This window comes from Oenanthe melanoleuca, chromosome 9, assembly GCF_029582105.1.
Source record: "Oenanthe melanoleuca isolate GR-GAL-2019-014 chromosome 9, OMel1.0, whole genome shotgun sequence".
In the NCBI taxonomy this organism is placed as follows: Eukaryota; Metazoa; Chordata; class Aves; order Passeriformes; family Muscicapidae; genus Oenanthe; species Oenanthe melanoleuca.
Genome location: NC_079343.1, coordinates 23,222,386 through 23,242,991, shown reverse-complemented (window position 1 = coordinate 23,242,991; position 20,606 = coordinate 23,222,386). Strand labels below are relative to the sequence as shown.

Here is a 20,606-nt window from a genome sequence, read left to right as displayed (position 1 = left end):
CATATATTCATCTCAAGTCACATTACCCACATTTATATCCAAAAGCAAAGGACCTCATTTCCAAAAATACAAATTCAAAATAAATCCCGATGTTAACTTTGAGGTTTCCAACAACATAAATGAGAGCAGGATCTGGTAGCCACTGTGAATGTGTGGAATGATTTTGACTAGCATAGAACTCTCTCTCCAGTTCAGTTGAGCCATGTGTTGAGCCAGATTTAACTGCAGCTTGCATATTCCATATTCTTTCAAATGTTACCTCTCCCAAAGCTGTAATTGCCATCCTACACTCGTTGCCTTGGGCTCTGGCAAGCAGCACACTCTTACCACAGCAGTACCTTGCATGTGCTTCATTAACAGAAGACACAGTCATCCTGTTGCAGGCCAAAGCCAGCATCTGGGGAATAAAGCCAGCTTGCTTGATTATATCAGTGAAGTCTAATGACATGCAAAATACAGTTTCCTCTTACCATTAGTTGTTTCTTTGGTGGTGATTCAGAACACATTCCCCATTTTCTGTTGCTTTCGTGTGAGTGAAAAGGCATGTGGGAGCACACTTTCACATATCCTCACATTGGCACCAAATCCAGGAAAAAAATATACCCTATGGACAAGAATAGTCTCTCTCTTTCTTTAAAAGTTTGATGCTCCAGCTGGAAGGATGGTATGTTCCAAGAGTTGCCCTGAGTGCCCCAAGCTGGTGTTGAGCTCAGCTGATTTCAGCTAGCAGGAAATCCCAGCACAAGGAAAGGCCAGAGCAGCAGGCTCCATCTGTCACCTGTTTGCTGTAGCCATGCCTGCCTGACCCAGTGTGACAGCTCATAGCACGTCAGGGAAACCAGCACTGCATCCACGGATATTTAACAGCTTGCTCTGACCCTAGACAGGAATTCCCTGGAGTGCAATGCATCATGCTGCTTAGTAGTGATTTTCTGCTACATGCTATCAGTGCAGTTATTTAAGAGCTTGTGGTACCCAAACTACTCCCTATTCCCTGACAGGCACTCTGCTGCTGTATTAGCTGCTTGTGCTGCAGAGATCAGCATGTATTTAATTCAATTTATTAACTAATTAAAAGCAGAGAGGGTGCTGTTCCTCCCAGACTTACCCTTTACATGGCACTGTGGGGGTCCTGTCCTTTCTCCTGAACACACAGAACAGAAACCCTTCTCCTCCACGGAGTGGCTGCTCACACCCTACCCATGCTTGGGCAGCCACTCTTGCTAAAGTTAATGACCCACAGGCAATAATTAAAGGGATTTCCCTGAGACACTCTAGTAGATCCTGTGGATTTATTAGAAGAAAATCCTCACAGACATCTGAATGGATTTGCAAATCCAGGCAGCACAGGGCAAGTCTAGTGTGCAACGGATGCTGCAGTTTATCCTCATTTCACGTTTGCTGATCTCCATGCTGTGCACCATGGCTGGAGCTATCCAACATTGTCCACAAAAATAAATTGTGGTATTTGGCCTTTCAGACATCATCATATTTGAAACAGCACTTGCCAATTTACAGATTTTAAAGAGTGCTTCTTGAGCCACAGGAAGTCTCAGTGTGCTCAACAATGGATGAGGCAACAGAAAGAAAGACTGTTCCTTTCTCCCAGGTAATCCACACAGTGGGGTGGGAGCAGGACTGAAGCTTCCAGCTCCCAGTTCTACCAACGCCACCAGAGACTCCTTTGTCCTGCTTTGCTTTCACATTTCCCTTCAGATGAAGGCCATTTCTGCACACAACTTTAAATCCCTGCTGGCTTTGGAAGCCTGGCCAATACCTGCAATTATTAAATACTTCTATGATCCAGCAGTGTCCTTTCAGAGCTGCTGTGTTTGCACTAGATTCCTCTGGTCTCAGTCTCTGAAAACATGTCATGCACTGTCTCTGTTCATGGTTCTTTTAACCAGCAGCTGTTTGAGTGGTCAGGTCACCACTTCCATAATCTGCCCCATACATATGGCTGCCCTGCAAGCAGATTATCTGCAGCCTGTCTGGATGAACTCAGTGCAAGAAGATAAATATTCCCTAAACCCCAGGGCAGGCTCAGGATGGATGGTGGCAATGCACTGCCTGGGACTGCACTGGCAGGCTTGCTTCTGTCATGGAGTGAAACACCTTGGGTCAGTCAGCCTAAAAGCACCCACCGAGTCCAGGTCTCAGACCCTTCACCTGGAAGCTTAAAGGCAGAAAATCAGCAGTGTGTCCAGGAGAAAAGCAGGAAGCAAATACCTAAGATCATCACATATGGACTTACAGGCATTATTTTTATCTCTGGCTTTTGAGAGCTTGGTCTGGAGGGCATCTGAAGTGCTTCACCTCACACACAAGCATTGACAGCTCACCCACTGAAGGGAGAATGATCTCCTAACTCAGCTGCAGGGCTCTGGCAGATGGCAAAGATAGGGGCACCTCTGGATGTGAGTCACTGGTTTGTGCTGCTGCTCTCAGCAGCCTCAGCCTATACTAGAAATATCAATAAAAGTGAAGTTTCTTGCAAATTTTCTATGCCTTGATCTCTGGGCAGGGCTGTAGGCAAGGAGGAAAATGGGAAAGGTCCCTGTTATGTCAGGGCACATGAATTAAATGTTACCTGCCCTTCTGAGTGGGAGCCTCATCTCCCACCATGGCTGAACCAGGGCAATTGTCCCAAACTCCCAACCCTCACTCACAATGGCTTTTAAGTGTCATTGATTATTTCCCAAGTACTTTTCTTTATTTTTTATTTTTCTTTTTTTTTAGCTGGCTCTATTTCCCCCCATTTTGCTAGCTGATGGCCAGGTGCTTTGTGCCTCATACAAAATCAGGAAATTAATGCTTAATTCCCATCTCCACCATTACTTCCTGCCCAAACACAGGGTGTTTGGCAAGAGTAATTTTTTTCCCCTTAATCCTTCATAATCCCTTTCTCAATGGATCTTCTTTTGCAATGCTAAAGATGATTTATATCCAAGAATAGCAATCTGAGGAATTTAGCAGACATGGACCAAAGTCCAAGAAGGAGAGAGAATGTGAGGTTTAGAAAACACCAGTTAGGAATCTGAGCATTGAGATGTCAGCAGACAGCTCTTCTCAGCTATGCTTTATAATCTGGAAAGAAGTGGAAAGGATGAAAGAGGATTTAAGATAACCTGTTTTACTCTAAAATGAAGTGGAGAGAACCTGTTTACATTTTGCAAGAGTGAGAAATACTTGGACTTTTAGAGTTGGGTTCTGACCATGCCCTGTGCACACATCAAGAGGCTAAAATAAGGCATATGATGCAGAGAGCCTTGCAAGTGGATGACTTCATATTTGGACACTATCCTATGCTATGCATAGGGAGGACTGAAATCTATTCATCAGCTAAAAGTCTCACCACATTTTGGGATGTACCATATGATGAAAACATGTCTAAATATGGTGCAGAGATAAGAGACTACTCAAAACATCAGGATGAATACAAAGGTCTTGTCACAGTTCTTATTCAGACTAACTCCCAGTGAAGGCAGAAAACATCTCCCAAACAGCAGTTCAAATGCATTCTAGCTTTGTCCCATAACTGTTATAATCCTCCCTTCATCTACCAAACAACTCCCCTCCAGAAAGAAGTGTGCAAAGCAAACTCTCTGCTTTTCATGGACTGCTGTTGGCATCTCTGGAAGTTTTATTTTCAATCCAAAAAATCTCAGTTCTGCCTAGGATAATAAAATTCTGCAAGTTTAACAGATAAATGCCAAGCAATAAAAATATATACATATTCTCTGTTCCCTTCTACAAGTGACACTGTGCACAGCTGTGAGAGCATTCTGACCTGATGAACTGAATATGTTATTATTTGTAAAATGCAACTTGAAACAGATTTTGCAGGAGATCAATTCCTCGCGTGCAGCATCATTAGGCAAAGACAAGACATGCTGTGAGGCATCTTCCATATCTCTGTAGTGTTTCCAACACAGCATCACTCATTCAGAATAGAAGCATCTGTAGGCAAAAAAAAAAAAAAAAAAAAAAAAAAAGCAATAAACATTATATTTTCTAATGTCAGAAATGCCTGCCCACACTGGAATATTTTGGCTTACCTGCAGGACCTGCTAACCCCTGGTGTTGCCGAGGTGGCTCACTCCAATCCGGTCCAGAGGAACCCCAAACCTTCTCTTTGGCAGCTCAAGCACTTTCCTGCATGGGGAAGACAAGCAGAGAGGGAGGGAAACAAATGGGGAAAGACATCTATGAATAATCACGTTTGATTCCTCCATTCATCCCACTAAAACCTTATTGTTCAGATAGAACAGTGTGCAGGAACAGCCAGAGATGTGAGTGTTTAAAAATAAGATGCTGCACCTGTCTTACAAAAGGCTGCAGTTGCAGCTGTTTTACAGACTGGCTGGGCTTGATCCACTATCCCTGTTTTTATTTGGCAGCAAACTAACTTCACAGGTTAACTGCTATTCATAAAAGAAAGGTGATACAGGGCGTTTATAGAGGGGAATTGTTTCCTGCACAGTATCACATATGACAGGTGACCCATCCCAAGGGTCTTTGACAGCTCCAGGGCCAGCTGGGGCTCAGATAAGCAAGGAGGTAGAAAGTATTGCAGGGATGAGTCAGAGATGCTCTAGCAGGGTTTTTCTATAGGTTCTCTGGCAATGTAGTGCTCATCAAAACTGTACAGGAGCAGTCCTTTGATGAGATTGAAAATGGGAAGATTTTGGGGTTGATTTTTTTTCCTATATATGGTAAATTTCCTGACAATTTGATGAATGAGGGCATGAGGAATGTGTGAAAGAATTTCTACACAGCAATATTTTTTGCCGTTCTTTTTATACAAAACAATAAGTTTTCCCATCTTAATTCAGCATTTTTCAAGCATTTTTTCCATCAGCAGAAGTTTTATTTTAATTAGCTGTGGAAATGGTAAAAATTCCTGCAGCTGAGAATAACCTCAACTTTTGCCCTCAGACATACTGCATGCCAGTGAAATGCAAGTCCAAGAGAAGCCCTGGAAAATTAATTATTTATCAGTCCTTGTTGAGAAATATAAATAAAAATAATTTTTGTTCTGTAAGTTGGCAACTGCAAAGTAACAAGCAGGAGAGAATGCTGTGGTGCACTCAAGTCTAACTTGGTGCCAGCACTGTTCAGCTGCCTCACCCTGGGGCTTTGGGGCTGTGCACACCCCACCAGAACTGCACAGCCCTTGGTCTCAGCTGGGCAGGCTCCTTCCCTCACACCTCTCGGGCACGGGCTGCACTCCAAATTCATCATTCCAGCATCCTCAGCCCCGCTGAGTCTTTTCTGGCTGCTTTTCAGATGGGGTCAGGGAATAGGAATCGGTGGTTGTGAGGTGAGCATCCCATCAGTGCTGGAGCAGCTACACAACACCACAAAGGAGGGGGAGCCCTTTGTTTGGCCTGTCCCTTCCTCAGGTACCAGTGCCCCCAGCGCTGCTGCACCGAGCCAAAGGCAAAGGGCAGCAAAGCCAGGATGCTCAGCCTGTTACCTGAAGGGAAGCCCTGCTTTCCCCGCAGCTGGGGAGGCACAGGGGGGACACTTGGGCTGCCAGAGCCATTCTGAGCCTGCCTGGAGGAAAGGGGAATTAACTGCCCGGACTGGAACTCGATGGCAAAGGTGGAGCCATGCCTGTTCCTGCCCCAGGAGCTGTATGTACCACTGCCGTGCCCTGTGTCACTCAGAGAAGGGATGGGGAGCTGTGCCAGTGCTGTGCCCTGCGTTATCCAGGGATGCTGAGCGGTACCAGTGCCGTGCCCTGCGTTAACCAGGGATGCTGATCTGTACCAGTGCCGTGCCCTGCATTATCCAGGGATGCTGATCTGTACCACTGCCGTGCCCTGCATTATCCAGGGATGCTGATCTGTACCAGTGCCGTGCCCTGCGTTATCCAGGGATGCTGATCTGTACCACTGCCGTGCCCTGCATTATCCAGGGATGCTGATCTGTACCAGTGCCGTGCCCTGCGTTACCCAGGGATGCTGATCTGTACCAGTGCCGTGCCCTGCGTTATCCAGGGATGCTGATCTGTACCACTGCCGTGCCCTGCATTATCCAGGGATGCTGATCTGTACCAGTGCCGTGCCCTGCGTTACCCAGGGATGCTGATCTGTACCAGTGCCGTGCCCTGCGTTACCCAGGGATGCTGATCTGTACCAGTGCCGTGCCCTGCGTTATCCAGGGATGCTGATCTGTACCAGTGCCGTGCCCTGTGTTACCCAGGGATGCTGATCTGTACCAGTGCCGTGCCCTGCGTTACCCAGGGATGCTGAGCGGTACCAGTGCCGTGCCCTGCGTTACCCAGGGATGCTGATCTGTACCAGTGCCGTGTTCTCCAGAGGGATGCTGAGCTGTACCAGTGCCGTGTTCTCCAGAGGGATGCTGAGCTGTACCAGTGCCATGCCCTGCGTTACCCAGGGATGCTGAGCTGTACCAGTGCCGTGTTCTCCAGAGGGATGCTGAGCTGTACCAGTGCCGTGTTCTCCAGAGGGATGCTGAGCTGCCCTGCGGCGCAGCCGCTCGTCCCCTCTTGCGGCCGCCCTGCGCCACGGCAGCCCCGCCACCCTCGGCTCCGCAGTGTCCCCGCGCTGTCCCGTACGAGGGACAAAGTGCCTTTTACTGTTACAAAGAATAGTTCAAACTGCTGCCTCCCTGCACGCTTTTCCCGTGCTTTTCAAAGCGTTACAAACCGATATTGATGCCCGACCAGGATCTGGGCTCTCCCGTAATCGGTGGGTGTCAGAACAAGCTGTTAAAGTGGACTAACATTTAATCTGCTCTTTTCCAAAAGTTTCTGCTTTCTGCCATTGTACACACTGCATTGATTCGGGGGCCTCAATCTATTTATCAGCTTTCACAAATAAATTTCCTGGTCTCTAGAGGTGGCCAGCTCAACTCGTACAGGAATGAGCTGATATTCACTGAGTGACTGTGACAGGATCCTCGGTTTTACTCCTCTAAGTGCAGCAGCCTCTGCCTGTTTCTATCTAAAGGCACTTTTCCATCCAAAGCCTTATTGCTCTTTCACAGCATCCATCTGATCTGCAGTCCATGCTGCTGGTGGTATCAGACTATCACTGCAGGGATCAAAGCAGCTCAGGTGGCTCTAATAAATGGCTCAACCCCAAACTTAAAAGCTAAACAGGTCCCCCAAAGTGATAATCCCAACTCAAAACTGCAAACTGTGCTGATGCTGCTGTGAAAGGGGGACTTTGTGCAGCATGTCACTCATTTTCATCAGCTCGTTCAGAGACAAGCTGTTTTTCAAACCAGAATTTCCCTTTTTGTTTTTTTTTGTTTGTTTTTGTTGTTGTTTTGGGTTGTTTTTTTTTTGTTTGTTTGCTTCTTTGTTTAGTTCTTCCCTTGTACTGCACATAGAATGAAAGATTTCTAACCAAAAAAACACAGGAAAAATTTGGAATACCATGTACCTTTGGAAAAAAGCATAGCTTCAAAAATGACCTTTTTTAATTTTGCCTGGAAAGAGAAAACATGCTAAAAAGCAAGTGATGAGTGAGCTGATTTTGATATCTTGAAGAGGTGGACAGAACAGAATAATTCTACTTAAGGTTTTAAGGATTTTGTATTTTATCACTTTTGGCTGCAGCCAAACAGTTCTAGTGGCAGACTGAGTGGATAAATGGAAAAAACAAGAAAATATTGCAAAACTTAGTTTGAAAAAAGTACTTGTAATATTGACTGGCTCTCGTGAATACTTTCCATTTCCAGATTAAGCTTTAAGCATGTTACTAAATACTTTGTGGCATTAGGGATGCCATCCAAGAGAAGACAGTTAGCAGATGAACAGAACAAGACAGGGAAGCTCTCTCAGATACAGGAACAGCCCCTAAAGCTGTGCCCCAAACTCTGTCTCTCCCCAGCCACATTGAGCACCATCCATTGCTTAGACCTGGATTTTTTTTGGTTTTTCAAACACACATTTCTGTGTCGAGTAAACCCTCATTTATCCAAAGCTAATGGAGGTCTTGAAGCTCATTCTACTGTCTGCCTGCCCATTTTCATGATGTGTCCTTCATCTTTCTGTTCAAAACATCCACTCCACTGGACCTTCTTTCCATCCCAGTCTCAGGAGCACCCAGCCTTTGCTTGTGAACCTCAAGCACATTTTTTGCTTTAAAGAAGATCATGATCAAAAACATAGTTTTAAACTGAATGTTAGTTCACACCAGTAGAAAGAAATATACTGGAAAATCACATATACTGGAATGTTTTCTGGTAGCTTTGCAGCACTGTAGGAATAAACTAGTGCACATATTATTCATCACAGCTGAAGGGTGGCACAGTGTTTGAATAGTTTCTGATCAGAGGCCTCAAAACTGACCAGCAAACTTGCTGGGGGCTAAAGCTAACCCATCAGTTTCCAGAACACCTAGTAACAGCCTTCCTCCAACTTTATCACTGGCAGGAGCATTTAAGAGTTTACCTCTGTTTGCCTTTAGAATCCACAGAGGATGAAGAAATTCTGTCAATTGGGGAGCCAAATCCTGGGAAGCTTCTTTTCTTCTTGGTCTCAGTCACCTCGTTCTCCAGAGACACCAAGTCATCAAGAAGGAGCAGTTTGGCTGCCAGGTTGGTGGATGACTTCTCTTCACTGGCAATGGGATTTGCTCCCATGCCCAGAGCAGCAGAAGGCTCCAGAGGCTACAGAAAAAAAAAAAAAAACAACAAAAAACAGTAAAATTTCAGCAGGCTGCTCAAGTCCCATAAAAATAATAAAAAAAATAATTCAACCAGTGTCATAGGAGCAGTCCTGTAAATACAGAACTACCAGGACACTGAAATTGGGACAATGTTTTAAAACAAAGTTCCTTCTCTGAAATGTGGCCTCTTTCCACCAACAGGATTTTGCTTTCAAAGTCTGGAAATTCTTTTATAGAACTGAACTTGCTTTCATTATTATTGCAAGAAATATTAAAATTTGCTACTTCACAAAGCCTATTTCTGCAGGCCATCCCACTATCCCTATCTCAGCACTGTGATTAGTATCACTTAAAGCATGAGCTGAGCAATTTAATCATCATTGCCAGACTCCAATATCCATTCTGATAGTTTTCAGGAAACTGATTTTTGTTTCTTAAATGAATGCTAATAAATGGTAACAGAAGTTTCCATCCATATCTGACAACTTAATTAATTGTTATGCAAAAAATATCCCCAAAAAAACTTGCTCAGCCCTAACATTCAAAGACCCATTCAATAACCCTACATGGGGAGGAGGAAAGGAGAGAACACATTTTGAACAGATGCAGCAGTTTGAACCTTAATTACAACATCAGGCTTAACACCATTTCAAAATCAAACTTTGCTATTAGACTAGCTGAGAATACTGGGGTCTATCAAGAAAGAATGAAATGAATTAAAGTGAAATAGTTGCCTTGCATGTAACAGAAAAATACAGGGCAGCAGTTAGTCTACAAAAGCAAACCCAGATCATTGTCTCTTTGAATGAAACACACCTTCTTGTTCACCTGATCTTCACAGAATTAGAAACATTACGACTTACACCACCAAATTTTATTCTGTCTTCAGAAGCACACCACTATGTTGTTACTCACACATGCTGGGCTTTGGAAGGCAGCACATGGGTGATGCAATATCCTGGTCTACTCCAGCTGTGGGGGGAGGTCCCCCACTGCTGATGGGGGGCTGACAGGGATATAAAGTGGATAAAACTGTGACTTTTATATGAGGAGGAGCACACGACCACAATGATCACACCAGTGGTGTAGCACTATTGAAACCTTTATAAAGGATCTCACATTGTCCCCTGACTGCTTTTTGTGGGCCTCAAGTACACAGAGCAGTCCTTTCTGCTCTCCTTTAGGGTTATAAAACTTTCATAGAGGTTTGCAATGAATGATGCCTTTAAAAAAGACTGAACTCTTCCTTCTGGTTAGTGGAGATAAATATCTACAGTAACAATTCAAACTAGAAGGGCAAAAAGAGACTTTGCTCTTGAATACCTTGCAACTCCACTTACTTTGTCTTCAAAGGATATAATGGAATTCTAAGAAGTCAAGTGACAGCTAAAATGATAGTCAGAAGTAGAAAACAGTTTTCTTCTGGTGAGCCACTGAACAAAGTACAATTTCAGAGAGAAGCAGAGATGAGAGTGGGTGTAGGTGGTATAGTGGAGGGTTTGCAAACTTAGGAACAGCAGTGAAATGAATAAAAATTTGTAATTTTTTCCTAAAGGAAAAGAGCTTCCCAGTCCACCCAGTGAAGTCACCAGATGGTGGATTTAAAATACATATAAGGAGTTACTGTTTAAATACTGCACACGAGTGAAGGGGAACGTGTTGCCAAAGAATATTGTGGATACTGAGATTTTAAACTGCTTCAGAGAGAAATTCTGGCCCATCAGCAGCTAAAACATGGTCCAGTGGAGGTCTCTAGATCTAGAAGTCTGCAAAGATGTTCTGCTCTTATATTCTTTTCACAAAAATCTATCACTGGTGGAGGCAGGATACCAGGTGTCTGTGACACCAGAACAGCAGCTGCTGCAGAACTTTTGGAGAATCAGGTCATGCTTATGGGAAGACAGAGAGCAAGGCAGAAGGATCCATCAGTATTCTTCAGTAACCACCTAATGTTTAAATTATCTTAAAACCTATGTCAAAACCCTAGAGGCAAACAGTGCTACTTTGAGTAAACTTTTAGATACTTGATTTTTTTTTTATGGCATGAAACCATTACATAAATACCTCTTCTGCCAAATCTGCCTTATGTCAAGATGACATAAAAATAGGGAATGCAGTAGAAGTATTTTCAGGTGCAACCCCTACATATCATCCTGGGTGAAATATGAGACAACTCATCCAATTCATCTGCTGCTTTCCTTTCCAAACTTAGACAAGTGACTTTGCTCCTTCCACCTCCTGGTCTAGTCCATCTGCTTTAATTTGTAATTTTTGTGCAGGTGATCTTCTCCCAGGAATCTCCTTATGACTTCTGAAAGCTGCAGCTTTCTCATGCTATTATTTAAGAAGAATTAAACTTTTGCTTCAGTGTTAGAGAAGTTTGCTTTCCCCCTGCCATCACCTCCTTCCCCTCTTTCCACTGGACAATGTTTGGTCCAGGAAGCACATAGGAAATCCCCAGGTGTTTTGGGAGAGGCTGTGAGAATTTGGGTGAGGCCTCACTCATTCTGTCCCCCCAGAGCCATGCAATTTTCATCTCTCTTTTCTTGAGGCTCTTCCTGGGTCCTCACAGAGTCAATACTGACCCTTCACCTTCCAACAGTGTTCACCAGTGTCTTCTTCACTGGATACCCCAGTGACCTCCTCACTCTGTGGCTAAAAACGCCCAAGGAAGAGCAGTTAGTGACAACCACCAGGAACCCTCACCTACCTCTGGAGCTGCCTCTGCCAGGAGCACAGAGCTGGAGTTCCACCACAGCAGGGCAATCACCAGGGCCAAATGCACCACCACGAGCTGGAGCTGCAGCATCTGCAAAGGAGAACAACCTGTAACTGACCCCACAGCTGCAGCCCGGGGGAGCCTTGCTCCACGGGTCTTAAAGGAGTGAAAACAAAGGGAGACTCCCCATGGTAATAAGTTTTATCTGTCAGTCACAGCATTTAACCAGATCAGGCCAGCTGAATGCATTCACCCTTGCATGCAGACACAGCTCCCTCCTCTGCTCCTTCCTACACAGCCCTGCCAATCTTCTGATTCCTGTCTGCACAGTGCTGCAACCCTTCAGCAGCAGTGAGGAATGCAAACTTGCCTTCAACCAGATGAACTGGATGCTCACTGGCAAGCAGGGAGACTTTGGCTTGTTGCCTAGGCTGACCCTGACCTCCCCACGTGCTGGAGAGGTGCTTAAAGTGTGACAGAAGTCATCCACCCCTCCAGTAGTATTTTGAAGGCAAAGCTGCATTTTGCTAATTCTCAACATGATCTAGTTGGAGCCACAACTTCCAATGGCATCCTGCAATTGGATTATTCACAATAAGACTGCAAAGGGATGTGTGCTGAGACTGGTGGTGGTCTGACCACTTGTCACAGCTGCAGAACTGCAGATTCCCACCAAGCCTTTAAATAGTGCAGGGAGTTTTGGGGGGCTCAGAATGGGGAAGGTGCTTGGTTACCTCTAAACATGGGTTTAGCCTACATTAATTAAGCCCTTGTTTGGATCTAGATGTTAAAACCTGATGTGCCTCCAATTCCCCAGCTAAGAAAGTTTCAGATGATGTTAGGAAGAGCTAGACTGAGACCTTTTGCCAAAGGCATCTGATAATTTGCTGATTTCTCTGTCTCCAGGTTCTGCCCCAGAGTATAACTCAATTCTGATTCTGCCATTCTCTGCTGACTCTCCACTAGGCAAAAGCAGAAACACAAAGAATGTATGAATATATATATACATAAATAATTATTATTACTATTGTCCATAAGGGATAGGCAGTGAGGAAGAAAGCTGCTGGTTACTGTGCAGGGGTGAGGCAGAGAGTTCACTGGAATCAAAGCACAAAGCCAGGTGGGACCAGTGTCTCTGTCTGACAGCAACAGCCATTGCTTGACAAAAATACAGGGGTCTGTCTGGGTGTTTTCAAAGCTCTAACCCTCTACAATGTATATTTTTGTATGTGGGTGTGCATTAAAATTTGAAGTAGCAGTCTACTACCTTCACAGGTAACCACATCCTGATTATTTGGATACAGAGATGTAAAAATCAATGCCAAGGTTAAAAACATATGTTTATTATGGTTTAAGATCTGTGCTGGTATTCATTCAACCCAAAGACTAAAGAGCTAAAAATAGCAACTGGTACACTAATGAAAATAAACAGCAGGGCACCTGCAACACTAAAGACATTTGATTAACTGCTCAGAACTCGATGCCAGTGAAATTAGAAGCAGAGGAAATTGTAAGGGCTTAAAGCTTGGCTCCACTTCCCAAAGAAATAAGCAGCTAAAGAGGTGGTGTCACTGACTGAAAAAGGACTCAAGTCCAGCAGGACCCTGTTGTACTGATTTTCATGCAGCAAGGGGAACGAGGCAGGAGGAAAAGGCAGGGCTATTGTAGTGGAACAGTTCGGCTTTCGAAAAGCAAATTGAATTGCAAAGCTAATGATGCAGTGAGGACTATGTAAATACAATTATAATCACACTTTCTTCTGCCAGTCTGGGACTTAGCTTTACCACCTTCAGCCATGTCACAGGACCTTAGTTATTAAAAGAAGTTATTGGTATTTTTCCTTGAGCTCACTTGTTGCAATTGGCCAAGCAGAGCCCTCTGTCCAAAAAGGGGTTTCCCAGTCATGCACTGGCTATTGCTGCACCCCATCCATATTTTGACACATTCCAAGAGAGGCTTTAAGAGAGGCTGGACAGTATTTGTTACTGAAGGAGAATAAGCAAAGCTCTGACAAGTTTTTCAAGATGAACCCTTACTATATGTATTGAAATTCCATCCTTCCAGAAAATTCTTCACCACCAACTTCACAGACCTAGGTCAAAGGATTGGTGTATAATTCCATGTCTGTAGTATTTCAGTCTTGTGTTATCTGACATAAAATATGGTTTTCCCTTATCTAAATGTAATTGCAAGTCTGAAATTCAGACATATTTATGTGTCTTAGTGATACTTTTGCTTGAAATGTGTTAAAACTAAAGTTCCTCATATAATTACATATCTTTGTTGCAGGTCCAATTAAAATAAAATTAAAGATAAAAGAAAGAACAGCATTCTGCCTTATCAAAGCAGGATAAACATACAAAACTTTTACTTAGGAACCTGTGCAGAGCCTTTTTCCAAGAAAAGATCACAAGAAAGCAAAATGCTTTACCAAACAGAAACTGTAAAGTCTCCAACATCAAACCAAAGGACTTAAAAGATGTTTTTCTTACAAAGAAAAAAGCAAAACCCAAAATGACATCCTGAAGATAAGTGGGCTGAACAAACCCCAGACAGAATGCAATTCATCACCAAGCTCCAAACCCATTGCCTGTCAGAAATGGTAACAGCCATCATTGTTCTTACCCATTTGAACTATGATATTTCACATTACTGTGGAGATTACTCTGCAAGCATAAATCACAAGGGACTTATTTTTCTTACTGGCCTGTTAGCAGGAGAACCGAGGCAAGACATCACGGCTTGCACTGCAATCCTTCACTGCAGCTGCCAGCCTGTGCTGATGGCTGTGCTCTGCTTCTGCTGGCACACCAGCACAGGACATGCCCAGGTCACCTGCAAACCTCGTGGCCAAGCCTGGAAACCGCTGAGGTTTTGCCCTGGATGTCACAAAATGACCTGATGCAGAGCCAGGGCTTGGTGTCCCCCAGGCTTTGGGGAGTGTGGCTGGATGCTGCTGGGAGCCAGGGAAAAATCAGCCTTGGAGCCTCGGGTTTCTCAGCCTGCTCAAGGACAAGAAATTATAACAATGATTAAACACCTGCAGGGCTCATGAGAGACATGTTGTTTTGCAAAAAGTATGTTTTCAAAGAGGTGTTGCCTTCTTGGACCAATGAGTCTTTTCTATTCTGTTTTGCATGAACTACCCTATAAAGTGTGGTGTTTCTTTAAATAAAGCTCTCTCTCTCTTTCAATGCACGAGGAGCTATGTTGCATTATCCTTTTCACCACTCTCCTATAACCCCAAATACCACAGGGGGCTCCTGGCAGTGCCTCTGACCTCCAGGGCTCCTCTCACAACACTGGGATAGCTCTGGGAAGCCTTCACCACCTGTTAGCCAGGAATCTCTCTGGGACTGTGCAGATTCCAGCCAGCTGGGGAAATCAGAGCAGTGTCTGCAAGCCAGGAACTGAGCTATTTTGTTACTGCTCCAGCACCACAAAATAGAATATTAACTGCTGCTACCTATCTTAATTGAATTGATTAATCAAATGGAGTACTCACACTGGCCTTGCTATGCTCATATGCTTGATGGGAATATACCTTGGCCAAAAAAAATAAGATGGATGATTATCTTACCAAAAGAACAACTTAAAAACGGTTTGTGTGAAGCTCTAAGAAGTCTGCTTTTGCTGGAACAAATTTGCCTTATTTTTAAAAGTTGAAAAAGGTGTCCTCTCATGATATGTATCACCACAAAGCCAAAAATAATTCCCCTACCACCAGTCCTAGCAATTTCAGAACTGCTGAAGGATCCTGTGCTTCTCAGGTGCAATATTGTAGTTATGTAAATGTCAAGGAAAAGGGAGAAAAATCAAAATTAATCCCATCCTCAGAAAAAAAAAATAAAAAATGCAGAGCTCAAAAATAGGTTAGAGTGTTGTTTTTTTCTCATCCCACAGACGAGATATGGAGCATTTCTCACATACTGCTTTCTGAAAGATACTGAAGCCACACATTGGAACATGGGACTTTTGTGACAAAAAGAAATGTAAGCTGCCAGTGTCAGGCTCTTTATGTTATTAATAACGTGTTTTCTGGAGTAGGCATAGATTTTTAAACAATGCCATATATTTTGTTACACATGCTACAGACACTGACTACTTCTACAATGTGTATTTCCTTCTATTTTCAGCTTTCTGACTACACAGATAAATAGAGGCAGGTAGGCTTGTGGAACCAGAGAGAACTTAGAATTCATAAACTTATGCAAGAGGCCTATGATTAGTTATTTTGAGATAACTAGGTATTTTTGTGCCCCAAAAGAAAATTTTTGTCAGACAGTATTTCAAGGCCAAGCATGTTCCACTTACTGAAGTTCCTTCAAGGTTTCCCAAGGCAGTCAAGATTTGTCAATTGATTTCCAAAGTCATTATTTCAGTAATTGCATTTCCTGTAACATGATTTCCAGTGCTCAGTCCTGGCATGTTCTCCTATCACCAGTTAGTCACCTTTGCCTGTTTGCCAGCTGTGCTGTGGCTCAGAAGATGCTCGAGCACACAGCTGTTCCTGCCACTGGTACTCAGATAAAAGAGTTTTATCTCATGGCTTCAGTCATGGTTTGGTCCCTGCCCACACAGGACACAACATCTGTGGGAGCAGCACTCACATCATGGGAAAAAGGATGGAAAGGTGACCCTGAACTCCCATGAGAGTTCAAGAAGTGCATCAATGAGCACAGCCCTGCCAGGGCACCTTTGCTGAACAGACACAAGCATGATTCAGGAACAAATTAACTGACAGAGGTGGGCAAACACTTGTGAAGGATAGTCAGTCATGGTTCTCATCTCTTCCTCTGAAAACAGGGCATGAAACCAAATGCTTGTACAGAACAAGTGAGGACAATTTTCTTTAGAATGAGCTGGGAGGACACAGGTTGGGCATCTTGCAAAGCTGGCTACACTTTTGCACTATTACACTATTACAGTGTAATAAATCCATTTTTAGCAACAGATTTCAAAAATTAAAGACCTCAAACTCACATATATACCATAAAAGTAAGAGACCATGAAAGAGAAGTGATGAAGCCCATCTAGAAGCTGAGGGGCTCTTAAAAAAGAAGGATGTTATAAAAAATGATCTCTTACTGGGAAAAACCTATTTGCACCTTTCCACAAAAGATAATTGAGTGAGCTGCAGTATTCCTGGTATGTACCACGGAAAACAAAATTATTAGACTACCCTTCATTGCCAACAAACCCTCAACCCTACACTATTTATATATGTACTGCCTAAACATGCCAACTTTTCTTAACATTTCTAACAATGTGACATTCAGCTTTTTTTCTTCTTTACCACAAGAGCCAAGAACTTCTCATTGTTAGAGTGCCATCTTCAGCATTTGAACCAAAAATAAGAAACCATTTCATCAAGAAAAAATCAAGAAATAGATTGTGGTTTTCTATATTAGAAAAATCACTTTCTTTCCTAACAACATTGGAGTGATAATTAGATCTTCACACCATGTATAAAGAGCATATTTGCAAAATAGGTTATCAATATAAAAACAGACCATTTAAAGTATTATAAAATATCCCTCAAGATAAGTTTCTAAGAGACAAGAATGGCATTGGAATTTCTTAACAAGATTCAAACACTGATACTGATTTACTGGATAAACACTTAAACATTCTGATCAGGGATATTACTTGAAGAAGAAAAGTCTTGGGGGAGATGCATTGCAAATGTGAATTAGAGAGTAACCTGTCTCTCTGAGTTAAGTAAGAAGAAAAGGAAAGCTGCAAGCACTTGCAATCTTGGTCAGGGTATAAAAACAGAGCTCTTACAACTCTTGTGTGTTTTAACTGGCTGTTCAAGAAGCCCAGAAAGGCACTTGCCATTCAAAGAGTGAAAACAAAGTCCTAATCTGCTGAAATCAAATTGGCAGGTATTTATAACTAATGAAGAATGCCTGGTCCAGTTAGATATATTTTGCAGCTTTGCCATCATTGACACTATAGATTTGCTTGGTTTGAGCTGAGAGGTTTTACCTGTTATTTCTCATAATGTTCAAAGTATTTTACAAGAAAAGTAGGTTGAGCTACATTGTGAATGCAGGTGAGCAGATACAGGTAAATGCAGTAAGTTTCCTGAGCTGAGCAGTGGGCAGAGGCACAAAATATCCTTTCAGCTCCTCAGCTTTCAGCTCTGAACTCTCCATGAGAGAGCAATCATTTCAAATTGAAAAACCAAGTAAGGAAAGCTAAGGGCACTGCATGCTAGTGCTGCAAAGATTAGTGGATTGTGAACTTTGCTGTAGCCTCTGGACATCTGAACCAAACGTTATTTGCATGTACTTACTTGTACAGCTTCAGTGTGGGAGAAAAAAAACCAACAGTGGAATAGTTTTGAACTCAGAATGGAGAAATTACAATGACTATCACAGAATCAGTCTGCCTTCACTTGCAGGGGTACAAAACTGAACTAGTCAGATCACTGGATAATGATAATTACTCTCTTAGTGTAGGAATGTTTTTGCAGTTATTCTATTATTGCAGGAATGCAGCAGAATCTGGATCAACACTTGTCTAATAAGGGATGTAGTAAAACCCTTTTGCAGATCCATAAATTAAAGACTTTTCCTAAATCATTTATCTCATGTTTTCCAATATGTTAGATGTAGCAGACTTGTCTACCAAATATGATATTTAGTAGTGCAAAAGAGTTATTCTGTCACAGTTCTTCAGCTTAAAATAAGCATTTGACAATAACTTACACAAAGGAAAATCCATAACAATATAAACAGACAGAAGTTTACTGCAAAGCACTGCAAGAGAACAGAAGTAATTTGTCACTGTTGTAAGATTCACTGACCCATTCTGTTTAAATATTGGCTGATTAACTGAAGGAAATAAGTTTCCACTGAATATTTGTAGCTCAGTTTTGCTACCAAAAATCCTAGATGATAGGCACCTTATTATCTTAATTCCAAACTGGAAAAAGTAGTCATGCTTTTCCCATCAGATCTGGGCATCTTTATACCTTTTGCATGTCTGTTAATAAAAAAAATTGAAGAAAACATTAAAAAGAGAAAAACACAGAAGGGAAGAAAGCTTCTGTAAAGAGAGCAGAAGAGACAAAATATCCCAAACACATTCTGCCCTCACTCCTCTTACCTTGCATTGGATGCAAGCAATTCCAACCTTAATGTCCTGCTATGCTCTTCCTCCTAACTTATCCTTAATGCTCAGCTTTCTTTCAGAGTTTTTATAGTCTCTGGTGTAGGCTACAAACTCCAATCCCTGCCTTTGCTTTCTCTTACATCATTTCTAAAGATTTTCCACTGATTCTTGCCCTAAACCTTTCTCTGTCTTGCACTCTCACACACATACTTGCCTCACATTTGTTATATTTATTGCTGTGATCAAAATGATTAGGTTATAATTAAAGGTCTAGGGGTTTGTTCTGGGTTTTTTCCTTTTTTTTAAATTTAATTTTATGATTCAGACAGTCATGGGAGTAGAAAGATTTTCAGCAGCATCACCATTATTCTAAACTCTCAATTTGTAAACTGCAGTACAGAAACATGATGTCCTGAGTTATTACTGAGGTGTTTTTTTAAAAAACTTAGTTTCTTGGGGTTATCAGAAGGATTATATTTGCTTCAGAAAGAAATTAGTGTGTTTTTAGACCAAACACCACTGCAAGCTAAGCATTTGAAAAGGAGTGTGCTTTGTAAAGCAAGTGACAAGAACTTAAATCTTTCAGACACTTCATTTTTGTTATTGAAATATTAAATTATTGAATTGTAAAGCATGAGCTGTGGAGATGCCTATCTTTCCTAGGGAGTACCAGAGGACTTATTTATTTTCCTGTTTGCCTCCCTAGAATAAGTCTATCTTCTTTTTTGCCTCTTTTTAAAAAATCCCAGGTTTTAATAGATTCATTTTTAGACCTGTTTAGGGGTTTAAAATTCTAACCAGTGCAGACTCCTTAAGAGTTAATTCACAGTAATTTTATCCCCTAAATAGATAGAGGCACAGTACTTTCAAAGTAGTTTTTACTCTAACTTGCCAAAAGCTGTTCCTACAAGCCACAGACAGTAAAAGGAAATTTGCAGTATGTGGGGAAAAAATTGCCAGTCAGGAAGCAAACTCTTTGATTTCATTTGTCTGGCTCAATGTGATTAGAGAAAAACAAGAGTTTAGTCACACTGAGGACAGGCAAGGAGCTCTGCCCCATCCCTGGGCATGTTCCAGGCTGGATGGGGCTCTGGGCACCCTGCCCTAGGGGAAGGTGTCCCTGCCCACAGCAGGGCTGGCACTGGGTGATCTTCAACCCAGCTTAACCAACCCAAGGCATTCTGTGTCTCTACAGCATCTCTCAGTGTACTGAGATAGGGGAATGTGGCCTGGAGCAGAAATACTGCAGGAAAACTGCAGGAATACACAAATGTGCAGCCACAGCAGTGCTGGGCAGGCTGAGACTCCTGCAGGCTGTAACACAGCAGGGATGGCAGCTGCAGCTCTCCAGATGGGCTCTGTGGGTGCTGGGGGAGCAAGAGAATCTAAAGAGCAGGGCCAAACACCACAGACTGTGAAACACAGCTGGAAGTGCTGCTGCACACAGGCTGAGGTCCATTCTGCTGCACTTAGGTGGTGGTTTGCTGCTGGGAGTCCAAGGACACAGCAGCACCTGACTGATGTGTCCAAACAAGCAAGCAGGATCCCAGGAAAAAACAACAAAAAAAAAGATAACAGCAATCTAACAATGAGGTATTACTAGTTTATGGGGTACCTTGGTGGCATATGACCACAAGGTGCTGCTGACCAGCTGCTGCAGTTCCAGGCACTCAGTTCCTTCTTTCTTCTGTTGGAAAGACACAAGGTGGCACTCACAGGCATTTCCTCCCCTCGGGAGTTTTTACAGGTCCTGCCTTAAGGTCCTCAAGCAGAATCTGTGCAGGACTCCATTCTGCACCATGCCTGGTGCTGATGTGGGGAAGGGACCTGGGCTGAGACACTGTGAGCAGGCTGAGGACAGAGCTGAGTGCTGGCAGTGAGAGTGTTTCACAACACAGGGAAATTCTGGAGAACAGCTGAGACTCAGCCATCCACAACTCAGCACCTCACAAGAGTGAGGGAGAGGGGGGAGGACTGCAGAAAAAACAGCAGCAGAACTGCAGCCATAGTGTCACCTCCTTTGGCTCCAAGAGGATGTATAAAATTATGGCATTAAAATTAAAAATTAAAATTATGCCATTAAAATTTTCTTTTGGACTCTCCATGGATCAGTGATG

General features: G+C 42.9%; 1 protein-coding gene across 1 annotated transcript; it reads right to left on the bottom strand.

Annotated features, from left to right (window-relative positions):
• Positions 1-3,620: 3,620 nt before the first annotated feature.
• OSTN (osteocrin) lies at positions 3,621-18,549 on the bottom strand. The gene is made up of 5 exons (XM_056498919.1): positions 18,484-18,549; positions 11,359-11,457; positions 8,432-8,649; positions 4,059-4,155; positions 3,621-3,960 (listed from the first exon to the last, which is right to left on the bottom strand). The coding sequence occupies exons 2-4, from the start codon at positions 11,455-11,457 to the stop codon at positions 4,071-4,073; spliced, it is 402 nt and encodes a 133-aa protein (XP_056354894.1). The 5' UTR covers positions 18,484-18,549; the 3' UTR covers positions 3,621-3,960; positions 4,059-4,070.
• Positions 18,550-20,606: the final 2,057 nt, after the last annotated feature.